The following is an 11821-nucleotide window of genomic DNA, read 5'->3' as shown; positions in this document are numbered from 1 at the left end:
GCCGGCGAAAAATAAGTGCCTAATAAAGTGCTAAATGTTTGATAATAGAATAGAGGCTTCTAACATGCCTTACGGTGCCTGCTCTGTTAATAAAATGTTCAATCAATCAATCAATCAATCCCGCGAGGGGATGATGTTCAGACCTATGGTTGGTTCAGACGTTGTCACGTGACTCACGTTAGCAAATGTGCAGAGGGGAGGCCAGACTACTTAGGGCCCTTTCTCACTCACTGCTCTGTGTCGAATCAGACCTGGCTCGCATCAGAAAAGGGTGTGTCTGTCTGAGTGAGAACGCTGTCCCCCGTCCCCGCCCCCCGCTGATTCGTCCCCGGGGGCGCTGAACCTGGACCACTGAAATAGGTGGTCTCAGGCGCGTGGTCGACCAGTAGATTAATGACATTCAATATAATGCATATAATCGATGCAGCAATGTTACTAGTAAAAGCTAACTAGCGTTTAGCCGTTAGCTTAGCGCTATCGTTAAAACCCTCAAAAGCGGACTCTACAACACCATCCATTCGTGATAAAATGGGGTGGGTTATATTGACAAGGCTTGACAACAGAGGTTCAAATATAACTTCATATTTATTGGCCATTTGTTCATTTTATATCAGCATCCAGAGTCCGCAGTCGTGTTAAGACATTCCTGTTTACATTTTCGGTCGACCAGTAGATCAATGACATTCAATATAATCGATGCAAGCAATGTTACTAGTAAAAGGTTAAGCTAACTAGCGTTAGCCGTTAGCTTAGCGTTATTGTTAACCCTGCAAAACGATCAAAAGCGGACTCTACAACAGAGTTCCATTCGTGAGAAAAGGGGGGTGGGTTATATTGACAACAGAGGTTCAAATATAACTTCATATTTATTAGTTATTTGTTTCTTTATATCAGAATCCATTCTCCAGTCTCCATGTTAACACTTCCTGTGTTTACATTTCGAGCGTGACATCATCGACTACGGCAAGCTTACAAGCTCAAAACGCAAACCGTAAACAAAACCCAGAGCGCACCCAGACTGAAGTGTGTACACAAACTAGAGGGGGGAGAGGGGGGGGGGGGAGTTTGCATCAGATCTCGGAACGGGGCAGAACGGAACGAAATAGAAACGAATAGGGTGAGTGAGAAAGGGCCCTTAGTCTGCTGACAGCCCCGTTTTAAGGTGGGGGCAGGGCTTTAGTCAGCTCGAATCTTATTGGCTAGTATTGGTTTTGGACTCCACATACATGAATCACATGGTGGGAGGCTGGAGAAAGACACCTCCCCTCTGCCTCTCCTCTCCTCTGCTGCAGTGAGCACAGTGAGTCTGACAGTGTGTTAGAGAGAGTGAAAGGAGAAGAGGGAGACATTAAAAAAAAAATTATAACACAGAAATGAAAAACAATGATTTTTTTTATTATTATTGTAAACTATATCAAATAAAATATTTTTTTTCCCCACATTTCATATTTCATATTAATTCATATTTTAATAATGGGGAAGCCTGGCTTCCGTTGGCTTCCAGGAGGATTCGCCACTGATGGCGAGTGCCATACCTTGCCATACCAGAACGACGCCCCTGTGTGTACATAACCCTATGTCTATTGTCTGATGATTCCAATATGTAGGCCTGTATGTAGGGATTCTACTTCTTTTATCTCGTTTTAATTATGTCTTTATTCATGTGTCCTTATTTGCCAACCCCAAGACCCCCCCCCCTCCTCTGAAATGATCAGGCTGGGTGGGGGAACGCTAAGTAGTCAATGCTGTTTTAACTGATGAAGTGCCCTGGGCTTGCCCAGCTAGACCAGTTCGACCGGTCGTGATACACAACATTTCTCTTCCTCCACAGTGTCCCTCAGCAAAAATCTGCACAACACAAACAGTGCCAAGGTCAACGACCTTGGGAATGTATCATCACGAGAGATCATGATCTTAATTAATATAGAGCCAGCCATGCATTTTCCAGTGAAGAAATACATACATGTTTGAGAGGTAAAACCAGAGAGGGTTTGTTCACTGCAAAGTGATTATTTCTTTCTTTTTTAAATAGAAAGGATTATTGACTATACTGTATCATTCAGAAGACCTATCCTAGTGTAGCAATAATAATAATAATGATAATAATAATAACAATAAAGAAAAATAATAATGATAAATAATATAAATAATAATAACGTTTATGTGTATAGGACTTTTCGAACCAGACACAGAAAGACACTTAATTATGTCTTATTTATATGGGATACGTAAGTATACAGACTTTGTCTGGGATATGTGTAGAGTCACAATACTAATACTCTCAGGTTGAGCTTTGATACCCTTCATTAAAACCAGTTTGATGGAAATTAAGGAGTCGTTCAGCCAGTCAGTACAGTCAGACTGGCTACACTGACGACACCTCCACCAACCACCTGCCTTTAGAAAGGGGACCTTAGTAGGGATTGGATGGGACGGTACATTCTTAACATCAGATGTCATGTGTCGAGTCTGGGGGGAACTTGGAGACTGGGAAAATACAGTTTTCTTACCTTGTAGTAGTATTGACCGGAATACTTAGGAAAGTATATTTAGGATCACTTCTGTAAAAGAGACTTATCAAATAAACCATTTGGATAACTTTACTTTACACTGTGGACCTTGCCTTTCTTTACCCAAGGGCGTACTACTCACGAGTAAGTCATTTGACCAGTGGAAGGGAGCCCCGGCCGTCACAGGTGTTTTCCTATCTGGATATAGGAAGAAACTTCTAAACTCTGGTGGAATAGTTTTACTCCCAATATATCCAGACACAAACAAGGTAGGGGGGATCCGGAGCACGGAGGCACAGAGGACAAAACACTCCAGAGAGGTGTGAGGTAAACAAATGGACAAAGAGATTATCAGCGTGCTGCCTTGGAGGTAATGCTACACAGGGAAATACTGGTGTTGGACTTAGCTGGAGTTAATCACTGCAGTCAGCGGCCGAGGGGACAGAAGTGGAATACCTCGTGTTGATTCTTCCTCTTTGAAGAATTTGAAGCTGGTTCTAGAGTGAATAGGGAGGAGGGCCCGGTAGAATAAATAGTAGCCGTCGCAACTGTTGTCAGAGCACGTTGTACATTTCCCTCCTCACTTACTTATTCGAACACAGCAGCAGAAATGAGAGTCTCCTTGGTGATTAGCACCCTATCCATCCTAGTCTCCATGGCGGTCTGCCTGATAGTATTTGGCCAATACAAATTGCTGACCATGATGACGGGTCAGAACAAGGACCTAGAACTCCAGAGTGAGCGTCTCAACAATGGCCTGGATACCAAGATCTTCCTGAAGAACCAGCTAGAGAAGCTGGTAGAGCTGGAGAAGAAAGCGATGGTGGCGTTTGAGGCTGAGGTGGCTGAGATAGTAATAGAAGAAAAGAAGTTCCAGCTGGAAGCAGAGGCCTGCCAAGCAGATACGGTAAGACATATCTTTACTAGGACAGGGGGTCCCAAGGAATCAAGTACTTTTGACTAAAGTATATACTGTACTGGATATAAGTTCAGACTTTTGGACCCGTAGCCCTATCTCCTACTTACCAACAATGTTGTTGATTGGTTGAATGAGTCCTTTCTCAGCACAATCCATGCTGTTCTTCATAGGGAGGTGTAGTCTGACGTCACTTTAGTTTCCCGCGCGGTCCACCCGAATAGGGATTCATCATTGGGAACATTTATTATCGGCTATTATCAGTAATAATTCTGCCTCATGAACATTGGCAAGCTTTCCATTTTGGGACAAAATTAGTTCCCTTCTATCACTAACATTATTGTTTAAGCATTTTTGTTTGAAATAAAATTATACGTAATTATTTTACAATTAATTGCGAATTGTTTCATGTTGATAGATTGTGGATAAATACACACGGAAAGGTCCCCATGGGCCGGACACGTCTTCGTTAAACAAGTCAAGAGGAAACATCACAATAAATCAAGAACAAAACAAAAAACACCATGAAATCCAAAATAAAATGTAAAATAAATAAATGCAACACTCCCAGACATACCCCGCGCGAAGGTAAGGAAAACCTGACTAAAAACCAATACAATAGGAAAAAAGCACCACAGGCAATGTGGAGGGGAGAAACCTTAGAAGGGCCGTTCAAGGGGGGATCTCCCTTCTTAGATGTCGGTGATAGTAGTGTTGCTATAAAAAATACACTTTACGTGTGTATTTCCATTGTAGGGAACTTTGTACTTTCACTCGTTTCAAAGAAGATATTGTACTTTTTTACTCCACTACATTTATCTGAACCCATCTAGCTAATTTCTGTATATTTTTACTGTATTTATTTACTGTATATTTTATTCTATTCTTATTCTTAGGCAATTTGTTTTGTTATTCTTATTTGTGACTTGTTCTGTCTAAATGTTTAATGTGAGCGATTTGTAGTGTTAAATTTCCCTGGGGATAATACAAGTATTTCTATTCTATTCTACTAGTTACTTTGAAGATAAATATTTTGCATAGAAAACATGGCAAGAATTGTTAAAAATTATGTACTTTCAAATTTGAAGCCTGCCAACTTCAGAGTTGTTGAATATAATCAGAGCAGCATATAGCTGGACCACACACCACTTTACCCTTCGAAAGGTCGATGGTTCAAGGATTGAATGCTCCCAAGCACTGGAATACATCATGCAGAACGCATACTTTTACTTTTGATACTTAAAGTACATTCCATATAAAATACTTCTCTACTTTTACTTAAGTAGGATTTTGAATGAAGGACTTTTATTTTTACCAGAGTATAATTTGATCTGGGTATTTCTACTTTTACATAAAGGAACTGTGTACTTCTTCAGATTCAGATGACTTTAATCGCCATTATCTTTACAAAACATGAGAACGTGATACGGCATATACAGTACAGTGCATACACTTTCTTCACAAATAAAAAAGTACAAAACAGGACAGAACAGCGAGACAACGACAAGACAATAAAGTGCAATGGCTAAGAACATGTTCCACCACTGGGGCGGATTTAGGATTGTAGGAGATCCGGGGCTTAGCCCAGATGGGCCCCCCCCCCCCCCTTTTATTTTTATTATTTTTTTTTTTTTTTTTTTTTTTTTTTTTGGGCAGGTAATGGGTGGTTTGGAGGCGGTCAGGCACGACCCCCTCCACGACAGATTTTTTTTGAATTTAATGAACCTGTACGTGCAATTTCCTGCAATATAGAGCCTTCAATCTTGACCAATAAAGCTGCTCTTTTCACTATAAAACTCAGTTAACCATAACGTAGTTATGGTTAGATTTATATATTGGGGGGGGATATATCATATTTTTCATATAATCAAAAAGTGGTGGAGCAAGATCATACCTTTGCTCTCCCAAGTTCAATAGTGGGAGAGCAGAGATGCTCCGAATGCTCTTATGGCCAGGCGTCTATGATTCACTGATACAAAGTAAAATAGTGCAGTGCAATAAAATAGTTAGTAAAATAGAATAAAATAATGCAATAGTGCATTGCAATAAAATAGTTATCATCGTATTTTTTCAGGAGGCCGGTAAGGAGTGCATTACAGTAGTCGAGTTGGCTTGAGATAAAGGCATGGATCTGGTTTTCAGCGTCCTTTTGATTTATAAATGGCCGTACTTTAGCTATGTTTCTAAGGTGGAAGAATTAAGTTTTTGTCAACTTGTTGATTGTGATTTAAAGCTTAGGTCTGAGTCTACCATAACACCAAGACTTAACTCACTCAAATACAGTTAGCAGCTGGATAGACCACAGATGGAAATTAGCTTCTGCTAAATCTGGTGCAAACATATTTTCATGTAACAATGATGAACTGTAAAAAAAAAAAAAAAAAAAAAAAAAAAAAATCATTTTTTTTATTTTTTTTTTATTTTTTTTAAATAGATTCGGGGCTTTTCAGAATACATCCGGGGCTTGAGCCCAGGTAGCCACCCCCTAGCTCCGCCCACCCACACCATATCCTGGCACCACATCACCCCGGTTCTGAAACACCATCGCTGGCTTCCTGTCTCCCCCCGGATCAATGACAAAATCCTGGTCCACACTTCTGTACACGCCATGAATTAAATGCTGAAATCTACTTTAGATGTACTGTGCAGCATGTGCACTGTGGCTTATGCTGAGAAAGAACTCATACAGATCCACTATCTGTAAAACCTGAAAGTACTAGTTACTTTTTAAGATAAGGGTTTTGCCAACAATTCATGCAATGAAGTCATCAGAATGATGTGCTTTTGAGTTTCGAGCCGGCAAACTTAAGTAGGGGGATGCCACCCATTTCAAGAATTCACATTAAGTTCTTCCTGTGCCCCTGGACAATTGAGTCAGTATTTGTGAATAAAGCTAAAGTAGAGAACCCCCTCTCTGACTGGATAAAGCCAGAGAGAGAACCCCTCTAATCAGTGTCATTGGGATGTAAAATCTGGTGGTTTCTCTATAAGACAATGAATGGGGCTCTGAATTTATGCAGCCATACATTGTTTGTGAGCTCTTGCACCCAAACAGGTTTCACTTCTGGTTCAGACCTTCGAACAGTTCTAGAATATCAAAGAGAAGCAGGCTGTTCTTGGTCCTCCCTCCACAATGGTGGAACGAACTTCCCACCAGTGCCACCACAGTCGGGACTGCCGAAACCCGGCCAATTTTCCGCCGTCGACTAAAAACACACATCTTCAATCAATATCTAATCTTTGTACTGTCTTTCACTATCATGCACTCTGCTACTAAGTAATCTACCTTGCCTATACTACAATATATTATGCTAATATGTCTATACTACTATGCACTCAAGACTGTAGCACTCAAGTTCGACACTGTTTGACGAACAATGTTACTTAAAGGAACACGCCAACATTTTGGGAAATTAGCTTACCGTCTTCTCCAGAGAGAGACAAGACGATAGACCAGTTTCCTCTCTGTCTAGCCTAGCTTAGCACAATGAATGGAAGCGTACATGGCCCGTTAGCCTTCGGGAGAGGTGTTAGTTGGACAATGCCTAGCCTAACCGACCGCCCATGGCCATTTCACAAAATGTTAGCATGTTCTTGTAACTGCCAGAGTTGTACCCGTCCTGCCAACTTTTTAAAGAATTATAAACCTAATTTGGGTGTAAGAGCTCAACAAGTCCTCATTCATTGTCAGTGGAGCAGCCCCAGGTTTAACATTCCCACAGAGGGTTTGCTCTCTTATTTATACTGTAGCTTTAGGAGAGAGTGGTCCATGCTCATGTAACGCGGAAGCCCGTGGGTATGTCCACAGTCACGGAAACAGGTGTGTTGACGAGTGACTGTGGCAGTGCGGGCTGGTAAATTAAACTCACTTCCCCATAACAGGGTTAACAGACGCATAGGTACGGTAGTTAGGAGTGAATTCACTTCTTAGTGCAGCGGCCTGTGTCGTCGCCCGCGGACGCGGGAGCCCCCTGTTCGACTCCCCCTCGGGACATTCTCATTTAACATCAAACACAACGCAGCCCCAGTATGATCCATCACACTCACAAATACTGACTGAACTGTCCTGGGCCACAGGAAGAATATACCAGGATGTGAATTCAAAAAATGTGTGGCACTCTCCTTTATTAAGGAGGAACCCATAATGACAATCATTATCAGATCAACATTCCTTAACCGGGCGGGGGTAGTTTAATTTTTACTAGCAACTAGTGGTGTACCAGCACAATACCAGGCTGAAATACTTCTCTGTATCTGTTAGTTACATTGAGTACTAACACAATGGCAATCGATGATAATAAATTATGTCTATCTTTCAGTTACACAATGGAAGGTTGGGATTTGATTTGATTAAAAGTTAATAGTGTAGCACTCTGTATAAGACTCTAAGCCTTTAAGACTCTAAAACTTTCATTCAATCAATCAATCTGCACGGTGATTGATTGAATGAACATTTTATTAACAGATTGCAGAATGGGTACAATACAGTACGGCTCAATACACACAATTGTTAAGGGGATGCAGACCAGAGAAAGACTTTCGTCTTGTTTACATCAGGGTCCCCCATTTTCAATTCATAATGAATTGTAAGTGTTTCTGTAAAGGAGCAGGAGATTTAATCTTTTGTAGGATCAGTATTCATCTTTACATTTCAGTGCATGAGACATGGAGGCTTGATAGGAAGTTTGACCCTGAAAAAACAACAACCAAAAAACGACAACATTTTAAAACTATGGCCAAAATACAAAAGTGTTTTCTGGACTGCGTAAGGTGAAGTTGGCCCACTAAACAAAGGAAAAATAATTTATATGCAAGACTGAAAATAGTGGTACCTGAAATTCACTGCCATGTAATGAAAAATAAGTCAATGTGCATTATTATTCTATCAGGCAGCATACAAACAATGCACAGATGATGTTATGCACACAACACATGCATCATACAAACACAGTCCAACATATTTCCTTTTGTCTCCTCTACTTGTCTTTCTCAGACAAAAAAGAATGAAGAGCTGGCAGGTATGCAGGCGGCGGCGGATAGTACTGCAGGTATTTGACATTCTCTCTTTCCTCTCCTTGTTAGTTTGAGTAGAGTGCTGCACCTCCTCTCTGTTTGAGTGGAGTGCTGTACCTCCTCTCTGTTTGAGTAGAGTGCTGTACCTCCTCTCTGTTTGAGTGGAGTGCTGTACCTCCTCTCTGTTTGAGTAGAGTGCTGCACCTCCTCTCTGTTTGAATAGAGTGCTGTACCTCCTCTCTGTTTGAGTAGAGTGCTGTACCTCCTCTCTGTTTGAGTAGAGTGCTGCACCTCCTCTGTTTGAGTAGAGTACTGTACCTCCTCTCTGTTTGAGTAGAGTGCTGTACCTCCTCTCTGTTTGAGTAGAGTGCTGTACCTCCTCTCTGTTTGAGTAGAGTGCTGCACCTCCTCTCTGTTTGAGTAGAGTGCTGCACCTCCTCTCTGTTTGAGTAGAGTGCTGTACCTCCTCTCTGTTTGAGTGGAGTGCTGTACCTCCTCTCTGTTTGAGTAGAGTGCTGCACCTCCTCTCTGTTTGAATAGAGTGCTGTACCTCCTCTCTGTTTGAGTAGAGTGCTGTACCTCCTCTCTGTTTGAGTAGAGTGCTGCACCTCCTCTGTTTGAGTAGAGTGCTGCACCTCCTCTGTTTGAGTAGAGTGATGTACCTCTTCTCTGTTTGAGTAGAGTGCTGCACCTCCTCTGTTTGAGTAGAGTGATGTACCTCTTCTCTGTTTGAGTAGAGTGCTGCACCTCCTCTGTTTGAGTAGAGTGCTGTACCTCCTCTCTGTTTGAGTAGAGTACTGTACCTCCTCTCTGTTTGAGTAGAGTGCTGTACCTCCTCTCTGTTTGAGTAGAGTGCTGCACCTCCTCTGTTTGAGTAGAGTGATGTACCTCTTCTCTGTTTGAGTAGAGTGCTGTACCTCCTCTCTGTTTGAGTAGAGTGCTGTACCTCCTCTCTGTTTGAGTAGAGTGCTGCACCTCCTCTCTGTTTGAGTAGAGTGCTGCACCTCCTCTGTTTGAGTAGAGTGCTGTACCTCCTCTCTGTTTGAGTAGAGTGCTGCACCTCCTCTGTTTGAGTAGAGTGCTGTACCTCCTCTGTGTTTGAGTAGAGTGCTGTACCTCCTCTCTGTTTGAGTGGAGTGCTGTACCTCCTCTCTGTTTGAGTGGAGTGCTGTACCTCCTCTCTGTTTGAGTAGAGTGCTGCACCTCCTCTCTGTTTGAATAGAGTGCTGCACCTCCTCTCTGTTTGAATAGAGTGCTGTACCTCCTCTCTGTTTGAGTGGAGTGCTGTACCTCCTCTCTGTTTGAGTAGAGTGCTGTACCTCCTCACACTCTCTCTCTCTCTCTCTCTCTCTCTCTCTCTCTCTCTCTCTCTCTCTCTCTCTCTCTCTCTCTCTCTCTCTCTCTCTCTCATAGCTACAATAAAGACAGAGAAGGATGGTTGGACTGGGGAGATTACCACACTGAAACAGGCGATGGAACAGCGCAGCGCAGTATGTGACTTTGTGAAGAAGAACTCAACAGGCGTGCAGTAAGTGACACACAATACGCACGCACACACACACACACACACACACACACACACACACACACACACACACACACACACACACACACACACACACACACACACACACACACACACACACACACACACACACACACACACACACACACACACACACACACACACACACACACACACACACACACACACACACACACACAAACTTGACCAATGCCTTGTCTCCATTAGCTATGTTCAGCCTGGCTGGGGCCATTGTTCTAAAGGCAATGGAGACGCTCACTGTGTACCAGACCGGCCACAGCGCGGCTAAACCCTGGCTAGTGGAGACACGGCATTAGTATTCAAAATACAAAAGAACAGCAATATTGTGGTTTTACAGTGATAATGATAATCTCTTCCCTACAGGAAACTGTGCCCCCCCAAAGAAGCAAGTACTGCAAAAGCACCCGAACCCCCAAAAGATGCCAATGCTCCAAAGACCAAATTGAAATAACCAATACGGTGTTATGTCCTATCTACTGTGTATCATGTATTAAGGGGCGACAGTGGCTTGAGGGGCGACAACGGCTCAGGAGGTAGAGCGGTCGTCTGGTAATCGGAAGGTTCCCTGTTCGATTGCGGCTCCTCCTGGCAGTGCGTCGAAGTGTCCTTGGGCAAGACACTTAACCCCCTAACTGCTCCCGATGATATGGTCAGCACCTTGCATGGTCGCTTCTGCCGTCGGTGTGTGAATGTCTGAGTGAGTGGGTGACAGTGAGTGAAGTTGTAAAAACCTTCTTAATGTCTTTTTACTATTATGTACCCTCCTACTATGCTACTATACTTATCCAATAAGAACCCATACCATTTCTCCTTCAAGGAAATTTATGAGGGGCATAAAACTAAAATAGACTAAATAGATAAGAACACATTTCTGACATTATTTTCCAAATACCACCCCCTAGTGACAAATATCTGAAATATTACATATATGTCACATTGGGCATTAATGGTTAAACTAAAATGTTACATATATGTCACATTGGGCGTTAATCATTAAACTTATTCCTGCTTATAAGCTGACAAATCTCTTTTCATTTGCATTTCCTCAAACTATAACTTTCCTTCTTTGGTTTCACAAACTTTCTGTTTCACTTCTCTTGAGAGGTGCTGGTGGAGATGTGGCGTTGAGTGATGGGCGTCCCCTTCGTGACTGGAGGAGAATGAGGCTAGTTGCGACCTCTGCCTGGAAGCTCCTTTGTTTCAGTGGCTTTTGGACACCAAGTAGTTTGCAGTCACGGCGGTAGATCAGCCATGCGTTAACAAGGCCTAGCATTATGGTTTGCCAGAACAGGTAGAAGTACCACTTCTGTGACCTTATGTGGTACTTGTACAGTACCTTGCGATGCATGCATCTAGGAGGTCTACCCCCCCATGAAGGTGTTGTACTCCTTGACAACGTGTGGCCTTTTGACTTCCACAAATGCTTTGTCTGACTTGCTCTAGCGTCAAGCTTTGTCTTGAGGTTCAACTGCACAGTAGGAAGAGTTGTTTACGTACTTGACTTCTTGACTTTCTATCTTATACTTATTATACTTATTTTATACTATCTTGTTATTATCTAGCACACTCTCAGGAGCAACACAGAAAGAAACATTTCATGCAAAGTATTCTGTATTCTGTATGACAACTAATAAAGAAACTAGTAACTAGTAACAGATCTGTTGTCATACCACTTGACAATGGCCATGGATCCCTCTTTCCACCCTGGCATCCACAGATCTTCTGCCTCTCTTGGCAAGACTTCTGTCATTCTCAAACTGACAACCAGCGAAGCGATTGCTGCGGAGTGTTCCTATGAAGTATATCTGTCGCTCA

At 42.4% G+C, this 11821-nt stretch overlaps 1 protein-coding gene across 1 annotated transcript; it reads left to right on the top strand.

The window, feature by feature from the left end:
• The first annotated feature begins 2885 nt into the window (after nucleotides 1-2885).
• LOC311226980 (uncharacterized protein) lies at nucleotides 2886-10486 on the top strand. The gene is made up of 4 exons (XM_084312454.1): nucleotides 2886-3417; nucleotides 8420-8474; nucleotides 9853-9967; nucleotides 10370-10486. Exons 1-4 carry the CDS (start codon nucleotides 3121-3123, stop codon nucleotides 10455-10457), a joined length of 555 nt encoding a protein of 184 aa, XP_084168580.1. The 5' UTR covers nucleotides 2886-3120; the 3' UTR covers nucleotides 10458-10486.
• Nucleotides 10487-11821: the final 1335 nt, after the last annotated feature.

Source organism: Notolepis coatsorum, assembly GCF_963971535.1.
Source record: "Notolepis coatsorum genome assembly, chromosome: 4".
Lineage (NCBI taxonomy): Eukaryota > Metazoa > Chordata > Actinopteri > Aulopiformes > Paralepididae > Notolepis > Notolepis coatsorum.
This window is presented reverse-complemented; position numbering and strand designations above follow the sequence as displayed.

What these genes read in the sequence shown, in the direction of transcription:
- LOC311226980 (XM_084312454.1), top strand. Translation starts at nt 3,121, where the DNA reads ATGAGAGTCTCCTTGGTGATTAGCACCCTATCCATCCTAGTCTCCATG. An exon ending in AGGCCTGCCAAGCAGATACG is followed by an intron (nt 3,418 to 8,419) that starts GTAAGACATATC and finishes TGTCTTTCTCAG; the next exon opens with ACAAAAAAGAATGAAGAGCT. An exon ending in AAGAACTCAACAGGCGTGCA is followed by an intron (nt 9,968 to 10,369) that starts GTAAGTGACACA and finishes TCTTCCCTACAG; the next exon opens with GAAACTGTGCCCCCCCAAAG.